This window comes from Falco naumanni, chromosome 12 (genome assembly GCF_017639655.2).
Source record: "Falco naumanni isolate bFalNau1 chromosome 12, bFalNau1.pat, whole genome shotgun sequence".
Lineage (NCBI taxonomy): Eukaryota > Metazoa > Chordata > Aves > Falconiformes > Falconidae > Falco > Falco naumanni.
In genome coordinates, this window is record NC_054065.1 from 677,041 (window position 1) to 697,775 (window position 20,735).

Below are 20,735 nucleotides of genomic sequence, written 5' to 3' on the forward strand. Positions count from 1 at the left end.
CAAAAAAAAAAAAAAAAAAAAAAAAAAAAATCCTACTTTGGGTAGTTGTATTATTTGGGAAAAGGAGAACTACTGCCTATATCTGCCTTCTACAGTGAGACTTACACCTGGGCACTTTGAGTTTCTGTGCCTTGAACACTAAGTTATTGCCTCCCGGGAGTTCTTTATTTTTAAACACCACCTCGTTCTGGGCTCCTTCCTCTCCACAAAAAACCTGAAGGTGCTCTTTTTTTTTTTTTTTTTTTTTTTTTTTTCTCCAGGATAGAGATCTCTCTGATTTAAAAGTTTCAGTAATGCAAGAATTTATCACAGCTAAGTTTTCAGCATCTAGTGGTGAGAACAGACTATTTGTTGCCATTTTTGGAACGATCTCGAGCTGCCATTTTTACAAGCGTTCTCTGCTGCAGCGAAGTTGAGGATACAGTATAATTAGGACTTTACTTTTGGATAGGTCATAATTCCAGATATGACAGTTATTGTCTAAGGACTATGCATACAGGAAAATAGTGCATATGCTTACCAATTTTGGTAGCTAGATCAAGCATTCTCTTCTGTCACCCTTGTTTATTTTAGTTTTTATAAATGACTGGAAAAATAAAAAAAAGTGTGATGCTTTGTTTCAAATAAATTGCACCGCTTAGGTTCATGTAGGCTACTTCACTGCACTTTATTTTTTGTAACAAAAGTGATTTGACTTATTATTTGTGATAATGAGGGATTTAATGAAAGCAATTAATTAAATCATTTGTTCAGGCAGTTTCCACTATCTAAGCCTCCATCATTACACACACACAAGAAAAAAAAAAAAAGAAAAAAAGGTAGCAAGACACCAGGAAAAAAAAAAGCCAGAAAAACTAGGCAAGGAATATTCTAACAGATTCACAGATGCCAGGATACATAAAAATAATGTACTAAAACTGTTTTGTTTCTTCCTTTGATTATGCTCACCATAAATTAGCAATCCTATTTTATTTCAAGGACAAGGGTATTTAGACTTTTTTTTTGTAGCTGTCCCCTAGAACTGTGCAATGAAACCCAATACCTTTTACTTATTTCCCTAGATACTCTAATCCCTCCCTGCTTTACCAGTATCTTTGAGCTGTTCTTCCCTTTGTATCCACAGCAACATGAATCCCTGCTGGAATTATTTGCTTCTAAAATGCAGGTGCTCTTATTCAATGTTGCATTGGTTGAGGCTCTTAACTTGAAGACTTTTTCACCAAATGGGAACCTCTGCTTTTACCCTATTTCATATTAGGCGTTGTTATATATATTAGAAGCACCTAAGACATTCACTCTCTTAACATGCATTACCTGCTTCTCAGAGCCTTTGTTGTTTTTCAGTTATTAAGAGCTTTTAGGCAGCAGTAAGGATTCAAAGGCCATAATAAATAAACCATCCTCTTGTTAGCCTAGAAATAGTAATGCTAGGTAGAGGAAAGGGGATGATGGCGTGGGGTGTGGTAACGTGTGTAACAGTCCCTGGTCGAAATGGTCAGACCTGTTATCTCCCTGCAACTGTGTGCCAGTGCCTGAGCAACCATGGCTAAGCACTTCGCTTTGCACTTAAACTAAGACAGTTTGCCTGTAGTGTTCAGGCTTGTATTTAAGTGCCTGTATATATAAATATTTTAAATCCTAAGTTTAGGCATACCAACTACAGTTCTACATTCAAGCTTTGATAATACAAGATACTAGGGCGTTATTTTTTCACTTATTTAAAGATTCTGTTAATTTTCACAAATGCCAGCCTGTGCTTAAACATTTAACAAATTTTGATTCTTAGCTGAGGATGGATTTTAACTCTCTGAAAATGTGAGCGTTATTTGCATAAATTGTGCCCAGCACTGTGTGGCTCTTGGACCCGGAGTGCAACATGCCCACGCTCTGAGCCCGGGAGAGTGCCAGGTACCAGCCTCTGGGTCTTTTCCCTTCTGCCTCCAAATTCAGTGTGCCTTTTTGATAGCTTTAATCTACTTTTCTTTGTGTCTTGATTTTTCTCAATGTAAAACGGGAATCAAAGATATGACTCATTTCATCATGGTATTCTAAGGAGATGCTCATCAACATTTTGATGCCTACAAGATGGGAATGGGAATGGGAAACATGAATTAATGTTTGAGGCATATGGGAATGCCATGGGAGTGCTGAGGTAGAATTAAATCATTAGTTAGTACATCCTACTGAGTGAAAGGTCTGAATTGAAGCCTCACGCTCAGTGGGGAAGAACTGAACAAATACTATATGACTGTGGAAATAACTGGATGACTGTATATGGGCTAATAGAGGTGCAGCATCTGCGGAAGAGAATAAGTATGTGACCAGATCAATAAAGTGCATCATAGCGCAATCATGCAAAAGAGGCATATTAATGTTGCCTAGGGCCTTCGTCCTGCCATTTTTCTTGTGGTTGCTTGCAATGTTTTCATCCTAAATATTGTTCACGTAATTTAAATTAATGTTACTGTAGCACCTGGATTTGGAGACCTGCTGGCAAGAGGCCATGCAGCATGTAAAGAGATGATTTCAGCTCTAAGCTGAAAAGAAACTTCACTGCTCTGAGGGCAGACAGGATAGGAGAATGTTTAAGATGTCTATGTACTGTTGTAGTAGTTTTCCTAATAATAAGATGTAAACTAAATTCCAAGGAGTCATGCTATTTTTGTGTGTAAAGTTATTGTAATTGTTCACATTTGCACCCCACTAGGAGTGCTCCCTGAGTGCAGATGGCATTTTGTACACTTTAAATTCAGCCTAATGTATTGGGCCAGCTTTCATTTACATGAAGATCGCTTTGTATCACTCAGCTGGCACATTCATAATGTGACCATAAATGAAGAGCAAATTCTATTTACACCCACCTCTGCAGAGTGACCTTAATTTAAATGAGCATCAGGCCCATAATCTGTATAAATATATGCACTCTGTTACATTAAGGTTATTTATTACATTGCAGTCAGGCTGAGTATGCATGGAGATTTACCATAGATAATCCATAATCCAGAATTAAACTATTAATATGCATTTTGTGAGAGGCAGCCGTAACCTTGAAATTCCTTGGTTTAAGTGTGACCTTTAACTTTGTTTGAATATATTTTTTAAACGTATGAATAACAAATTAACATTGGTTGATAAAAAACATTCTGATTCCTTTGTACCATTTGCATCGATCCATACTTAACTTACAGAAAGCCTTGAAGATTAGAAGGCTTAATCACTCATAATATTTATTTGTTTTTAAATGTCAGATCACATTTAGTTCAACATACTGTCGGTCTTGTCCCTCCTACGCTCTGGTGTTAATGAAACTATGATGGAAAGCATTTTTCTTTTTGTATCCAGATACATGCATCTTAGCAAAATGGTAAAACACTTTGTACCTGGCCTGTGTAAAGGAATTACTTTCTGCATCCTCCTGAATATGGAATTAAAATCCGTGCTGTTCCTTTGATATGCCCTCCTAAGCATATGAAGGAAGCAGGTGAATTACCAGTTGTCAGGAATTGCTCTTTTTCTTTCCTGCAGCTTACAGGTGATGAGCTGTGAACAGCAAAGGTGTTTGCCAAAGACTGAGTGGCCTTACAGTACCTTTTGTGGTCATGGAAGGCAAGTCCTGCCATAAGGTCTTAGGAACAGAGCTTGTTAGTTACGTGGTAGAGTCTAAATATCTCTGTCAGGACTGAGATGATACTGTGCTGGGTGCTGCACAGCTCGACAGTCACAGTGATGGGCTGGGAAGCTAAGCATGGTGTCATACCAGGTAACCGTATGTTGAAATGCACTCGTGTTATGCTTGTACCAAACAGAGCCTCAGCAAACTTACACTGGTTGAACTGTGGCATTTTGTGTTTCTTTCCACAGTCCGCGTCTGAAGTTCAACAATCTGATCTTGATTTCAATTCATGGGCTTCCAGGAAAAGACCTACTAGGCTCCAAACACAGAAGATTTTTAATTACCAGGTTTGTTTTAATATATAAACACTTCCATAGCTTCAAAGGAAAACATAACACTTTGTAATTCTTTGTAAATTTGTTCTAAATTTTAGATAGATACATAGACAGATAGCTTCAAAATAATCCAAGGTGTCTGTACAACATGCATTCACCTGTGAAAGGCGTTAATATATTCATTACTAGGGAAATATTGCTAAAGCAGTAACTTCAGGACAGCAATCCATAGTATTATACCAGGACACTGGTCTCTGCTTTCCAAAACTTTCTAGATTGTTTAGATCTCCAGGTTAAAGAAAAATGACAAAAGATGTATGCTTGCTTTTTAAATATTACTTAATTTTAAACTTATGAGTTTTGTTGCAAGAAATGCTGAACAAAAGAACATGTAAGAATTAATATTGACAGTATGACCGGTGATCTACTTGTAGCAGCCTTGTGGTGAGACTCAGACCCCAATGATGATAGTGGGAATTTTGCTGAGTATACAGGGTGAAGTTTAGGATTATTGCTGTTGATAAATGTGGAAGAACTGTGCTGCATCAATTCTGCTGCTTGTGAACTATTTGTTTGCCAGGCTGTGGAAGTCTACCTGCAGTCCCAGCCAGAGTGTGGTTCCTTTATGTTTACCTCCCTGGGGCTGGTAGAGCCAGGGGTCTCGTGCAAACAGCTGAAGGGAAGACTGTGAGAGAGAGCTAGGCTTGCATCTAGTGACCAGTCAGACATTTCATGAGTTTTCTTGTTTGCCAATGAGTAAAATATCTTCCATTTAGTAGGATAAAATCTTACCTCATTAAAATTCACAGTATGTAATTCTCACTTAAATATAATGTACTTGTTTTGATGATTTTATTTTGGAATAGTGAGTAGGAATCCTCACTGTAGACAGGAACACGATTCTTCTTGACATTGAGAAGCATGGTATTAAAGTGAATTGGTTACTTTGAGTAGCTGAGGAATGGACTTTAGTATAATTTATTCAGATTTGGCATGTGACTCTTTGGAACCTGCACACTTGTTTTTTACCAAATCTTTTTGCTCAGTAAGTGGCAATGCACTAAAGGCCGAGCTCTTTAAATGGAAAAACAACTCAATGTCTGTGTGGTGAATCTTAAAAATGAAATCTCTACAAAACATCAAAATAGTGTGATGTGAACCTGTTTAAAACCACCTTACCTCATATGGAATTTTGCCTGCCAGTTATAAGTAGTTACCTGCATTCATTTTTTAATTGTAGAAAGTTCAAGTCTAGTAAATGGAGGGATCATATGCCTACATAAATGCACATGCTCTTTTTCCTACCTATACTGTAAAGGAGTTGTAATAACAAAACATCCTTCCTGATGAAAAGTTGCAGTTCATAGCTGTCTCACCAGAATTAGCTGCTAAAATTTGAAAGCAGATTAAGAGTGAAAATTGAATTCTGCAGGGTATGATTTTTGAAAGCATCCCTGTGATTTTGGAGCGTCAGTCTCCTCGGAGCTGTGCACCTCAATTATAAAGGTGCCTTTGAAAACTCTCATCTTTCCTTGATGTCTGTTTTATTTATAGATTTCTGCATGATTACAGTTCAGAATTGTCAGTAGTTTTTTCCCCCTTATTTATTTGCCTGTGGTATTTGTGAGTACACAGGATGCAGAGTGCCTCAGAAAGCGAGGTCATTCAATCCTAAAATTCTTCAGATCATGAAAGTGACTTTATTTGTTTCTGTGGCATCCTGTATGACAACTTTGGAAACTCAGTAACAACAATTAATGTGTAGCAATCAGCTCTGATTTAGAATGTATATTGTGGTACTAATGGCAAAATAAAAGCTGTTAGCACTGAGTCTGTCTCCGGTGTTCTCTGCTGCAGTCACTGGTACTTCATGTATATATATGTATACATGTATATATATATGTAAAGGCTTCAAATGCTTGAACATTAGCAGAGTCTCATTCTATTTAGTCACATTACACTTAGTCCTGTGGAAGAAAGTGGAATTTTTTTCATCACTCGGTATCAATAGAAAGTAAAGTTCTTGAGCATCTGAATGGCCGTGAGCTTTATTTGGTAGGTGAAATATTTTTTCTGCAGTGATTTCAGATCACAGATTGAGTGAAGCCCAGGATTTCTTTATTGGGTGTTCCCATCTTGTCTTATAGGTGTGAAGCACTAGCAGGGGGGTGAGACTTGGCTGCCTTTCACACAAGATGTGCAAGTTCCATCTTCTTGCCATGTCACTCTGATCTCATACACTAGACATCTGTGTAACACCAGCCATTCATTCATCTTTTTTGCTTGTTTAAAACCTGTTGCATTTTTTTTTTCACTAAATCCTATGTGTTCATCCCTCTACAAAGCTATAAAAAGGTTTGGGATTAGCATTAATCATCAATTCTACTGAAAGGACCTAATTTCACAGAATTTTGCCTAGTGTAAGTTTTCAGTATCAAGAAAGTATTGAGTTGAGTCTAGCTGGATTTGCAGAATGGCCAGCAATGTACTATTTTCATAATGGGCTATTGCAAGACTCAGTGGTGTTCAAGAGTCATAATGGACCTTGTTGAAAACATTATTTCTCTGGTCCTCCATGCAATTTCTAATGGTGTCTATTGTACATCTGTGTTGAAGTATTTTATCTTCAGGAATATTTGTCTTTCCATAAGTTTATTAAGCAGAGAGGGTAGTACAAATGCAATAATAAATAAGTATCCTGGTATTTGCTTAGTTGGGCAGGGTGGGGGCATACTCTTGAGTCATAAAAGACCTTTGGAAATAATTTTTTTTTTTTTTTAATTACTGAGTCATTAGAAGATGTTTTGCTCCATTCAAATTTGCTTCAAAATTGGCTTTTTAAATAGCAGCTTCCAGATCTTTGATGCTTCCATCATACATAGGGATATATATCATACTTCACACTGAAAACAGGCTGTTAACAGCACTGAAATTTAAGAGCTGCAAAAAGTAAACCTTGCCTGAGATTTTCAAAATCGACAAGTGTTTTTAGTAGTTTCCTTAGTTTTTTATTATTGATGTAGAATTAATACTGCCAAAGTATGATGCTAGAATGTGCACATCATACTCACCCTGAAAATTAGATTTATGTCGAGGTATCTCATTTGGAAAACAGTTAGTCCATGAGATGTTCAGGGACAAAACGCCCTGGAAACTAACTACTGTACAAAACAAGGCTCTGCTTCTTAAAACAGACCAACCTTTATATTGTTTGTTACCTAGCACTGAAGGTGATTGCTTTGAAATTACAGAAATTGATTCCCCATTTTCATTAAGAATAAATTGTTGTTCAGTTACAAATTAGTGAAGATTAGTATTTTTCACATTTGCAGTGTTTGAGTCTCTTTCCTGTGTTTAACTGCAAATCTTGTTTTCTTCTGGGTAGCCTATGGGATTATTTCTTCTTTATTCCTGTTAATACGTGTTTCAGAGGAATTCAGTTGCATTTTAAGATTTTTGAAGGTTTGGGGGTAGGGGGCATTGGTTTAGTATGATTTCAGAATTTTTCATGCTTGCATTTTGGAAAAGTTCATTTGGAAAGGGGTCACCCAAGAGAAAATTTGAGATCTCTGCCTTTTACTTCCAGCCCTGACAACTGTTTTCCTAGTTTTCTATTTATTTTAAAACTTTTTAGACTTAATACTTAGGAACACAGATGTTAAATACGCCAGTGGTGCTTTTGTTGGCGTTTGTGTCTCCCCACAACCACTACTGGTGAAGTTGAATATCAAATGAAGCAGAAGTGGAAAAAACTTACTAAGAGAGTATTGTATAGGAGGAAGTATTATAGTGTTAAAACACTTTCTTTGTAGGTGCAAAAGCTTCCTCCTCACATTAGCCTGCAATGAAAAAGCAGAGTAAAGCATGTGTTTCTGACTTTGTTTTTAAATTACGTGGTTGTATGGCCCAATGCTGGGAGGGATTGTTTGGTTTTAGCAGAAAGTTGTCAATTTGTAACAGAGTATTTCATAATGACTAATCTCTTACTATAGACTGCTGCAAACTCACAGCGAGAGAACAGGCTCGAGCTGCTAGGGGACCTGGCTCACTTGCCAGATGTCTAATTAATGCCTGCTGTCAGCTGCTGAAATGTCACTTACAGATATTCTTTCTTCACAGCCACTGTTTTAATGATGAAGATTATGCACAGATGTCACTTTGTTCCTGGGTTAACGTTGTGGTTGGTAAAATGACTGGCATAAATCGTGCTGCCAAATATGTAGTTGTTTCCGAGAAGGAAAAAGTACCGTATGACTACCTTGTTCTCTGTATGGGACAGAAATACCAGGTAAGATAGTGTGCAGAGTGAACAACATAGTAATATATCCAGTTTTTACAGTGAATAGTGTTTCTGTGATTAGCAAGGCAGAAGAGTAGTCCTTAGCAAGTGTATAGCCAGAAAGTTTGCAGCCCTTCAGTGTAGCAAGTTGTACAATTTCAGTGAGGCTATAGAATTTGGAGGAGATGAGAGATTTTATATTTCCTGGTGGGAATGTCGTGCTCAGGATCAAATATTAAGCAAAGCTGCCAGTATGTTTGCCACCGTGACCATTAAACCTGCTGAAGAGTAGGCCCAACTGACATGTGGCCCCAGCCACAGGAGACTTAACTCCAGCTGGTCTAACACCATTTGACCTAGTTTTGGCAATGGAGAGAATTCCTTATCAAATTAATTGCTCTTCTCACATGATGACCATGCCTAGGCACGTACGTGGTGCTGTATGTCATCGTAGCACACAGTTAAGTTTCCAGTAAGATTGAAGCAGACCCTTAGCTGCTTGTGAAATGTGAAGCTCATCTCCAGCACTACAGGCTCACTTTCAGCTTGGATGTCCTGGGCAGAGTTCATTCTTTCTTGTCTGTCATCACGTGGCCTTCAAGCTATGCCAACTAAATGGCCATCTTTTGTATAGCCCCATTGCCTGCAGTGATTTTTGCCTTACTGATGGATTTTGGATAGGAATCACGAGCAAGGTATTTTGCCTTTTAAAATCAGATCAAACTGAGCATGTGTCTACAGGTTTTTACAGCGCTGTTTGCCATAAGTCACAAATGTGAATGTTGAGGTGTGTTCAGCCTCTGGACTGCACGTGTGCAACAGATTTGTGGAGCAAGAAAGCCTCAGTTTTCCTGTACTCACTCTTCAGAGTAGAGCCATACTTTAAACAATAATCCATATTCACTGTTCAATGTGGGTGAAACAAAAGTTGGTGTGGTGTGAATGACTGTAAGTGCTCCTAGAAAAAGAAGTTTGGAGGTAACCCTGACTTGCAGATTAAGTTACAGGAAGTAACTACACTGGAGGAGAAAGAAAGATAAAGGGAAAACCCAGGTTTTACCTGCCTCCAATAAGAAAACTTAACATCACCTATTCTCACTTTTAAGTTCTACAAAAAAACAGGAAGGAATTATTTTTATCATCTGATTTCTGTTTTATTACACAGAGCTGAGGTCCATCCTTTTTATAAGCTATCCCTCATTTGATAAGCAGTCAAATTAATGTCTAGTGAAACATTATTAATTATGATTAAGAGGATTTACTTGTTGGGAAGTAAGATCTTTTGATGCCATGCCTGTTTTTATATGACCAAATAATATTTCAGTGGATCCAATTAGCAGTGAGAACATTGTTCAGGACATTATCACTGGTGCCACAGAAGTCATAGATGAGACTTCCTTTTTTGCTCTGTGTAACTCAGACTGAATTTGTCACTGTGAAGTAGCATTGTACAATTAACACTTTGCATCCTGGCATTTTAACCATCAAGCAGGTTTTGGTCCCTTTCTCTGGGACAAAATCGCTCTTATTTTAGAAAGTTGATTTTTGCTGACAAAAGATGGAGGCAGTCTTGCTACCCAAAGAATTTTCAAGTGTCAATTAAAGGTATGTGGAGTTCAAATAACTGCAGAGGTCCTCCAACCATAAATTTATGCATTTCTGATATTTGCTGTGAAGTCCATTTCACCTGCATTTTGCTTGTATTGTTATTCACTTGTACTGGCACTGCTGTTTAAAACCATTGCCCATATCCCATAGAAAATGTGGAATACATGCAGCACACGCATGTACCTGTGTGTGTACTCAGACTAGCATCAGTCTGTTTTCTCTGTGGCCACTGATATGTTTGCTTAATGTTAAAGAAGGGTTAGGATGTATAAGGATAGCAACCCTTAGGTAGTCAAGTGTCTTGCGGTGGTGTTTTTAAAAATCTTTCATAACTGTTCTCAAGATACAAGCTATGTATTCATGCACTCATTTATTCATTTCTTCTAGGTCCTGTCTCCCACTGGAGCAGATATCAGTAAACTCCCAACTAATAGAGAAGTGATAAGTAAGTGGCCACAAATATACACAGGGAAGGTCCCTTCCAATCATTTCACTCTCAATAACGATCAGGACTGCTTAAAGGCAATGCACTGGCTGAAAGAAAATGTTGTTGACACGGAAGGTAAGGGTTTTCGTTAACACATCCACATTTATAGAAATGTTTTCTAGGCTTATTGTTTCCTTAATTCTATGGTATAATCAGTGCCTGATTAATTCTAACAAAGTCTTTCATCTGTTGTGCTTTGTTTTCCAGATTAATTTAAAATTTGTTGTCATTTTTGATATCCAGCATATTTAGCTAGGGAAAAAAAGCTTGAGATAGATTAATTATCCATAATTATTATATAAAACAAAATGAATCCCAAATGCAAATCCAGATGAAGTCATAATTAGCCAATTAAATAATAATTTAATTAGCGGGTATGTTTTTGTGCTGTATAGAAAAATACCTAGATTTGAGGTGTAACACAAAGAAAACAGGTCTAAATTAGGAAGTGGGTTTTTTTTTCGGTATCTGTCATCTTTGTATTCGTTTACATCAGTTACAGATTTTCATGTAGAACTGCAGGCTACCAGTATTTTCTTTTTAACCCTTAAAAATGATACATCTTTGCAGATGTCCACCATACCTGTATTTTCTCAGCCTGTTCATGTGTGCATTGTTCATATATTCATCAGTTCATTCACTGAATGTGTGTGCCATTGAAAATGTTAGGAATCATCCAGGCTTCAGAGTTGAAGCTTCAGAGTTGAACTTTCAACTACAGAAAAAAAGACCAAACAGTAAATGAATTCATGTAATGTCAGTTCTGTGTGCTGGATCTGAGTTAGGACAGAGTTCAGAGCAGGCAAGCCATCTTCGTGGAAATTCTGTTGACTGAGCACAGCAACAGGAGTTTCCTAAAGAAGTAGTTTTCCTGTCTTGTTCATAGGGAACATAATGAAAATTGGTAGTTATTTGGTGTGGTTTGCAAGGTTTGTGTCCTGCTTGGCACACCTTTAGGGAAGTTCTCAAGACACTGGAAGTTTCTTTATCATCCTCCAAGTCTTGCTGTGATCAGGACAGAAGACAATAAACATGATCATGCTTCCACTCACATTTTCCTCGAACAGCTTCCTGGCCTCAGGCATGTAAATAGAGCCTCTCCAGCAGTACTGCTCTGCCTGTTTTGCAGCTGATACCAGCCCCTGCCTGCAGTTTTACCTGATGTCCAGCTGATATGCCCAGCTGTGTTTATAAACAGATGAGGTTGTTAGTTTTCCCTGCTTGCTGCTGCTAGTCTTTCATGTAAATCCTTGTGTGCCCAGTGCTGGGATGTGCTCCAGTACACCTGCGCAGAGATGCTGCGTGAGAGCTAGCTGCTGGCTGTGACGCAAGGTGCCCAGGAGGATTGCTCTTCAGGTGAACGGCAGTCTTACTGCACCTCATCTGCTTTGGGATGAATGCACCTTTATTATTATTAATACTAAATTAATGTATTAATTAAAATTTCATTATTGCTGCTGACTTTTGTTGTGGTGTAAAGCTGGATATCTTAACTAGGCACTATTGTGTCTTCAGTTAAAGCTAAATCAACAACTCCGGATGAGGCTGGTCTGGAGGGACTTTTTCGGGTTGTGGTCTGTGGGAGATGCAACACCCCTCCCCCTTTCTCCCCACCTTGCTTCTGCCTCTGGTTCCCTTTTGTTGCTGTTCCCACCTCATGTTCTCTGCTGCTGCAGGTATAATGAGTGCCCAGCTGGAGAAGTCTTTGTCCACCTCTCTGTTTCTATTCTTCCTCACCCTGCTTCTTTTTCCAGTTGTATGTCCAAGATCCCTATTCTTTCTGAAAATGAGTCCACTTTTCAGCCCCTAGCCTGTCCTGGAGGCAGCCTAATAGGTGACAGGCTCAACGAAGGTGCAGAGGCAAGGCTCCTGTGGAGCACAGCAATTGGTTTAGATGTGTCTCAGCTCTCTGCAGGCCAAGCTACCGCTCCACTGGGATGATCAAAGTTTTACATTTGTGTTTACTTTTAATCTCTGAAATTCCCCAGATCCTAGTTTTGCCTTCAATAAATAGTAATATTTCACCTCATATATTTCATCTCATCAAAACTGTAAAGTATTGTTTGTCAAATTCCTACTAAACCTGTTTTAAACATGTTAGAATTCAAAAAGTTAGAAAATAGGATTTGCTTATGTTTAAAGAAAATTAAGTGGCTAATAAAACTATATATGCTGGTTATTGCAGCTACACAAACAGTAACGTGTATTGCAGTACACAAGCACACGTTTCATCCTCCCACTTATTCTCAGCGGATACTTAGTCTTTTCTCCATGCAACTTCCTTCTGTTTGTGCTTCTCTTATTTGGCCATTAGCTGTGTTTATCAAAAGTAGTCTGGAGCTTGCTGTGCTGAGCCCCATTCCCCTGGCTCTGCCACTGCATGAGCCCCCCGGGGTCCCATGTAGCCAGCCCAGGGGCTCAGGCAGGGAGCAGCACCCACCGGCACCCAGTGCAGCAAGTGCACTGAGCTACCCAGCTGGGGAGAAAAGCCCCAGGCGAGGGAGGGCGAATGCACCTTGAAGACCACCTGTAGTTCTGGAGGTTTTTTAAAGGAAAGTGTTAATCACTGGTCTTCACAATGCCAGTCCTATTAGCTTAATTGGATGAAATCTTCATTTTGTGGCACTGATTCTGAGGGCAGTTTTTAATTAAGAGTTAAGGTAGGGGTTTTAATTGCTTGTCTTCCCTCTGTGAGCACTGGGTGCCACTTTATTCTGGATTAAATCAGTGATGCTTTTTTGCAGGTTGTAAGTAGAGCAGGGTCAGCCTGGTAGCATGTGCTGGTGGGGGGTGTTGCATGCACGCTGCAGTGGAAGCGACGGTGCTCCCAGCAGTGACTGTGCCACCAAGGATGGACAGCAGCATGGTTGCTGCAGCCTTCCTGCCCGGGGTCCTCCTTGCCTCAGGCGAGGAGAGGTGATGGGAGAAGCTGGCTGGCACTCAGCAGCAGTTGTTGCTCGAGGAGCCTGTGGGAGAAGCAGGGAGCCACATCTGCCGCTGCCAGCTCCTCAGCTGGCTGCAGCATGGTGGGCTGCAACAGTCCTCTAAGCTGGGGCTGGAGGCCTTTGCCCCTGGCCGGTCGGGCAGGTCCAGGAGGGCCTGCTGCTGCTTAGGGCCCTTGGAGCAGAGCAAGCACCAGCCCCAGTGGCTGCTGCTGCGGCTTCTCTGATGAAACCCAGCCGCCTAATGCATGTAACCTATGACAACTGTAATTGTGACTAATTTAAATTCATCTCCTATTAGCTCTGCACTTTCCATGAAAATAAAAAGTAGGATGGAAGTAAGGAACAAAACTGTTTTAATGGCCCAAAATGGAGCAATTATTTTTTCTCTTTACCTAAACATAGTTTACTGCCTTATTAAAAGTGTGTTTGTAGGAATACTGTTGCATTAAAATTCCAGTGCATGAATCACCAACTGGAGCCACTGATGCTTTAGCTAATACTGGTTTTCTCCTTTAGTGTTTGCAAGCTAAAAAGATTCAGGTCATGCTAGGGTCACTGAAATCTTGTGCTTCCACTTGGGGAAAATGAATGAGCTTGCTCTGCAGCAGAACGCTGACAATCTAGTAATAAATGATAAAACTACTCTTAACAATCTTTATTTATGGCTGCTTTTTTCTATGGAAGATTATTATGTTTACTCACAGATAGATACATTTTCATGTAGTTAAATAATAAAAGCATCCTGAGGAACTGCTGTCTGTCCAGTCAACATAATTTCAGTCCGTAATGAATATCTGTAGTTCCTAGACTACTAGAATTGTAATCTAAAAAGCCACTAATATTGTAAGAAGCAGACACCGTAAATCGTTGATTTAAAAGAGGTCAGTAAAGGAGCATTGCTTTCCTTGATCTAATGTAGTTGTATTTAATATTACCATATAAAACAGAATTTTAATTTTCCTTGAGAAACGCAGGGCTCAAATCTGATCTGGTATATACAAAAATGCCAACATATAATGCAGTAATTGAACTTCAATCCAAAGGGGCTTGTTCTGCCAAATGGTGAACATCTCTCAGTTGCCCAGACTTGCTTGCTTTAGAATCAGAATAAAACTTGGCTAGGCTGTGCCTTTGGTAAGTGCTTCTTATTCCCCTTTCCTAGCCACTGCATCCTCTTCAGCTGCTTATGTTTTTCAACCCTTTGGTAATTAAAAATGTGTAAATGTAATGTGAGGCTGTCAGCATCCACATACCACATTCTTATCTGCACTATTTCAACATTAGATTACTAAAAAAGAATATATCGAAGTTCGTATTTCACCACTAGTTCTGTCTGTTTGCTTCTTGTGTTGTACCCTGCTGCAGTAAGGAAAAAAATGGATCACTCTTACATTTTCCTTCTCTTTTGGCTCTCTCATGAGGACAGTACTGCCTATAGATAGGCATTCTGGCAGGCACAAGCAACGGAAAGCGTTCTTCTGGCTTGGAAAGTCAGCTTAGCAATGTACACATGGAACAGAATTCCCGTTATCACACATTATATGTATTCTGTGTTATATTTATGCAAGTAGTAGGATCTTGTTCTTATGATTTCAGATTAATGCATCTGCAGGTAAGATTGTTCTGTCCCTCTGGTCATTGATATGAACAGTAAAAAGAATGTTTTCCATGATTTCTGAGCATGTCTAACTATGGGGCAATTCTTTTCTCTGGCAGTTATGAAGAGATATGTGTATTTGGCAGCTACAAGTAGCCAAACTGATATGGACAAATAAAATAACCTTGTAGTCAAAAGGGAATAATAGAACATCTGTTAACAATTTTTATCATTAATATTCTTGGGAGCTAGAGCTTTGTAAGTGCTCTATTTAGTATCGCTCTGTATCTCATGCAGTAAAACATGGTCCCAGTGAAATTAGTTTAGCCTATGAAATAATAAAATTTAGGTTGTGGGGGATGCTGTCACTTGTAGTGAGACATAAATACCGATGCTGACATAAATGTGCAGGTTAGTTGTGTGAGGCATTCCCTTACCTGTTCAGCACTGCTTACTGCAATGCCATGTAGGAAAACAGATGCTGCCAAAATTCAAGACTGAGCCAGTTATGTGGGAAAGTCAGCTGTTTGTCCAAATTCTGATTGCAGATACTGCTATGTAGTCTGAGGGGAGCCAGTGCCAGCTGCTGTTTATGTCAATTAAAGGCCATTCCTGAAACACCTCCTATGTTTCAACACTGATTTTCCTTTAGTACATTCCACCCTACACTTTTCTTCAGTGCCAAACTACAAGTTATTTTCATAGAGTTCATAGAGGAACTTCTGCCACATCATCAGTCTTCTGATACAAGGCCCTGTATCCTCTGTGTTATCCCTCAGCTTCAACATGAAGCTGGACAGGCCCGGGATAGCCTGGGATTTGTGCACTGGCTTGCTTCTGCTATACGCACATTGCCTGGAAGAGTGACACTTGGGTGGTGTTAGCTTTTCTGCAATTTCCTTTCTCCATGCTGATGTGATGTCCTCCAGCACAAGGCTGTTTACATGTTAGCTTGTGTAGGTATGGCTCAGTTATTTCCTATTTCTGCCAGGGATTTCCCAGAAAGCAGTAAATGCGCCTGCTGCCCATTAGCACTGCCCAGGTGTGGGATGTTAAATGCACTGGGAATGTGCATTTGATGCACCCTTGTGCTGACATCAGATTCTTGGTGTACTGAAACACCCATCAGATTTAACGTGCAGGAGCTGATGTCTTACGGAAGGTCTGTCAAGAGTTCATGGCTGGGTGTTGCTCTGTAGAGGAATGAAGCTGGGTTAATTAATATTGATAACGTACAGCTGTGGGCTGGAGAGTCAGATTATGCTCACACAGAACCTGCATCACTCCCATCTTCGTGTATTTGCTCTTCAGCTTTAACTGCAGTTTGAAGTGGCACCAGTTTAGTAGAAGAATTTGCAAGATCCTACTATATAGCCTGCAGCTTAGTAGTTAAGGGCACTCCAGTGGTAGATGGGGGATGTGGGTTTGAATCAGAGCACCTTGGCCCAGTGGGTGGAAAGGTGGAGCTGGTTTAAATAGTGGTTTCTGCTCCAGTGACAATGCACTACAGAAGGAGCAGCAATATCCAAACGTTGTTTTCACACCAGCTGATCAGAAATGCCTGTCTCGGGCTTGCTGATTTTTCTAGGCAGCGTTCAAGGACGGAGGCTGGCTCGTTAGGAGCACGTATTGAGGCATTTATTTTTGGGGCATTCTCTGACATGCGCTGGAGGGAGGCAACTGACTTCAAAGAGCAGCGCAGAGCTGCTAGCCACTGCCTGTCGAGTGCATCGGCCGCCTGTGCCCCTCAGCAGGGCAGTTCGGTGAGACGAGCCGGCAGATAGGCAGCAGCAGGCACCAGGGTACCTCTGCAGGGGCGTCTCCATTGTCTGGAGATCAGGCTTTTACGGAAGGAAGTGGCAGCACCGGTGACCTCCCATATTGCACAATGGCTTTTTTTCTGTCACTTGGTCTTTGCACAGTTTGTGGGGGTTTTCTGCACAATGTATTTAATTGGCTGCTGTGTGTCCTCCCCCACCCCCGATAAATCCTTTGAGTGAGCAAAATTGAGGAGGGAGGGGAGAACAAAATAAAAATGAGTTTTCTTTTCCCCTAGAGGATTTTCAATCAAAATAATTTCAAATTATGGGGTCAAAATGAATGTCATACTTCTGTGTTAAGTACTTGCCTACTTCGTGGGATGTTTTGTACAGATTCTTCACGAAATTATCTTAGCTACTGTTGCTAGGTAACATTGTTTGCTTCATAGCATCAGAGAAATAAGAGGGTCAAATAGAGCAATTTCATGTTATTATCATCTGAGTTATACTAATAAGGTTTTCATTGTATGTCTTAAAAATTTTTCCCTTCTTTTTCTCCCTTAGGGAACATCATTGTCTATGGGAATACAGTTGACATTTACACCACAGTAGAAACCCTCTTATCTCTTGGAATTAATGGTTCTCGAATACACCTCATACAGCCTCCACTCTGCTCAAATGTTACTTGCCTTAACAACAACGAAATCGAAAGTGCTGTTCAGGAGGCACTGTCAAAGGCTGGCGTGTCTGTTTATTATGACAGTATCCTGGCACAGTGGAACGAAGGCGATGACCCAGACCTTATCACATGTGCTGCTTTCACTACTAATACGAAACCATTTAAATTGCAATGTTCAGTAAGTATATGCTTTCACTTGTGTTTCCTTCAGTCTGTTTTTTAAGACAAAGACCATCAAATTTAGATAGTCCGTCGGTTTCTCCACTTCCTCGTTGTCTGTAGAAGACTGAACATTCACTTGTTAGTCTAAAGGATTGTTTTTTAAAAAATCCCAAATAAAACCATTGTTAACACCCTGATTTGGATTAAAATTTAAGTCACCTGACTCTCAAATAGTTGTTCACTTCTGAGTGACAAATACTCTTAATTAATTTTCTAAATAATTCCAGAAATCCTTGTATTATTTAAATGTGTACAGTGACTCCTGTCTACGGTTATGTGCATTTGATTAAGTCATAATAGAAGCCAAAAATGTTAGGATAGAGAGGCCTACTATGTAGCATAATTAAAATATATTTTAAACAGATTTTTTTCCTTCTACCTTAATGACTGCGGTTTTGTTCATCTAAAGTGTCAATATGTTATCTAAGTAAATGATGTGCACACTCACAGGTGTGGCTCCACTTTGATATTTGGGACAGGCTTTAGCTTTCCCATTGGGCAGAACAGTTCTGTTTTTCTTTATTGGGCTAATCCATGTGAGTGAGCACTTCTGATAAAATTACTTCACAATGTGTATCCATAGGAAGCTGCGTGGCCCCCTCAACACACCCCTCTGTCTGCACAATTCTTTGTGCAGCAAGTCTGTTGTAATTCTGGAAAGGGAGAGCCATGTGCCTCCCCGGGAGAGCTCCCCAGGAGTCAATGGTCCCTGCTGGCTCCCCGGCACTGGAAAGCTTGAAGTCGTTGGGTTTTCCCAACCCCTTTCTTTTTAACATATGGATAGTTAAGCCCTTTCTGATGGAGGTGGAGACCTTGCATAGCGCTTTTATCTGCTAGCAATCTCCTGACTTCGGGCCCCTTATCAGTAGTGACATTCCTCCCACTCTCTCCTTGTATGCAGCTTTTCAATTTCTCTCCTCTATCCTTGAAACCCCTCTATTTTTATCCTTCTGCAGAGATCTCAGTGTGATCAAGATCTTGTAACTTAATATCAATTCACTACCTCCCCATCAGGCCCCCTCTTTTCCACACCACCTTGCCCAAGTGGCTGTGTTCCTTCACGACCCCCATTTCCCCTTGGTTTGTTTCTCCTGCCCTTTTGTGCCCTGTGCCCATCCTTCCTCCAGCCATGGTTCTTCCCTCTCGGGGTCTCTCCTATTCAGCCTCTAAGATGAGAGATGGGCAATTACTGGTGGTGTCAGGGGCTTTATACTCTCCAAAACCGCTTCAGCAGTTTTGCAGTTTTCCTGTATCTGCTGTTAGCTGCCTGGGGAGAACAGGGCTCCAGAGAGCAGCCGCCACCAAGGAGGCAGCTGCGTTCGCCAGGGAGCAGGCTGTGCAGGAATCGGCACTGCAGCAGCTCTGGGCCTTTTGGGATTTGAGCCAGTATCAACTGTTGATTGGCAGTTCTTGGAGGCTTAATTTGTTGAGTCCTGCAAGATAAAAACAACAGGAGAAAATCTCCTTCCCTAAAGCAGCAGCCTCCCTCCCTCCCCTCCTGGGCTGACAGATGGCTCCCAGCTTGGAGGTTGCAGCCATCCCCTCCCCTCCGGTGACACAGTCCTGCCTGCCAGCCAGCACGACGCAGGGCTGTGTGGTCCCTGTGCCCTCATGGGCAGAGCTTCCCTGATTTTGGACCTGCTAGATGGTTAGAATTCCCTTAACTGTGCGTAGTTATTACTTGTTTTATATATGAACAAACCCAGAGGCTCTCGCTCCTCTGCTGACACGTCTCTGCTGTGTATCAGTGTTGCTAAAATTTCCAGCTCCCTTTGCTTCCCTCTCCTGTGCCTTTTCTTCCAGCTGGATCATCCAGCCGGTTGTGAACATCAGATGCTTGCCCTTAGTCCACAGGAAGGCACTTTGGTGGTATAATTGGGTAATACCTTTACCCAGGTCACAACTGCATCCTCCCTGAGGCTGACACTAAAGGAAGGACTTATTACTGATGCTTGTTTGCCCTGATAGTTATGTCTCAGGCTGTTTGAGATGAAGGCAACAAGGTAACACTTTCCTCAGCCTGTACAGTAATATTTCTTGTTAGTGGGCAGCAACATTCAGCTTGTCTAATCATTTTAAAAGCTGAAGGCACTGATGAAGGAGAAAGCTCTTTATAAAGGCTCTGGAGTTTCACAAACTATATTGTAGCAATGAGACAGTCAGTCTTCAGCTGTACCCTCTGCAGACCATGATCTTGTTTAAAACATTTCTCAGCCTTGTCATTCTTAGTACTGTTAACCCTCAACGTTTAGTGTGCGCCCTTGTTTTGCACTGTTTTGGGGACCTTTGTTGTGCCAGCTCTCCGTTTAGCCTTTGTAAGAGACAACTACAAAGACGCTGCTTATAGTTGAAGCTTCTCCTGTTTCTGCCATCTGCGGTGCTCTGACGGAGGTGGATGTTCTGTGTGCGTGCCCCCCAGTTCCAAGCTGGAGTGACCCATCTTTGTTTACCTGCTCCTCATTTCTTGTGTTCAAGAAGTGAGACACCCCCAGGCTTTACCTTCCCCAGTGCCTCTCTCGACTTCATCTGAATGGGCATTTCTGTCCTTCATGAGCACATTTTTGGTTCCAGATTTCAGATGTACTTTTGCCTCTTTGAAGTTACTTCTAGGCAATGTAGAAAACTAGATAAAACACATATAAAGAAAACTGTCAGATGTGCGTGATTCTAAATCAATTCAAAAGCTCCTCTCCTGCTAATCAGTGCGCAGAGTCTGTGTGGAGCATGCAGACAAAAGGCAAGGGCTGTGGCAGGACCCTGCAGCCCTCGCTCTCGCGCTGCGCTGGATTTCAAAGCGACTCTTCAGGCATCCAGCACATTTTGCATGATGTGCTGTGTGCACATCTGTTCCACACCGATGCCGAATGCGTAGGATGAATTGTTGGCTGCTGCCAACACCGCCTGCTTTGTAGTGCTTGTCACAGTGGTGCTGCCTCAGCTCCTGTTTTGGAGAGATGAGGTCTGATCTGCTTCCTCATGACCCAGGAGAGGGACTATGCAGGTACCACAAGAAGACAAAAGAAGAGAATTATCACTAGCTTTTTTCTTTGAGATTAGAGGAGGATTTTAAGGATTTAGGGTGATTTTCTTTCAATGCCCTTGAAATCTTCCTGTGGGGAAGACGAGCTCATGGCTTCAGTAGATGCTGGTCCCGAGATAAATCCCTACCTCAAGGTCAGTTCTGTAAGGAGTAAGACAGCACAGGCAGTG

At 40.8% G+C, this 20,735-nt stretch overlaps 1 protein-coding gene across 2 annotated transcripts in view; it reads left to right on the plus strand.

Annotated features, from left to right (window-relative positions):
- Positions 1-20,735, plus strand: part of CFAP61 (cilia and flagella associated protein 61) — a 117,569-nt gene that overhangs the window by 61,979 nt on the left and 34,855 nt on the right. For both annotated transcript variants that reach the window (XM_040611823.1, XM_040611822.1), the window contains 4 exons: positions 3,862-3,960; positions 8,068-8,236; positions 10,223-10,397; positions 17,189-17,481. In XM_040611823.1, the coding sequence (XP_040467757.1) occupies positions 3,862-3,960; positions 8,068-8,236; positions 10,223-10,397; positions 17,189-17,481 (736 nt within the window). The remainder of the gene's footprint in view (positions 1-3,861; positions 3,961-8,067; positions 8,237-10,222; positions 10,398-17,188; positions 17,482-20,735) is intronic.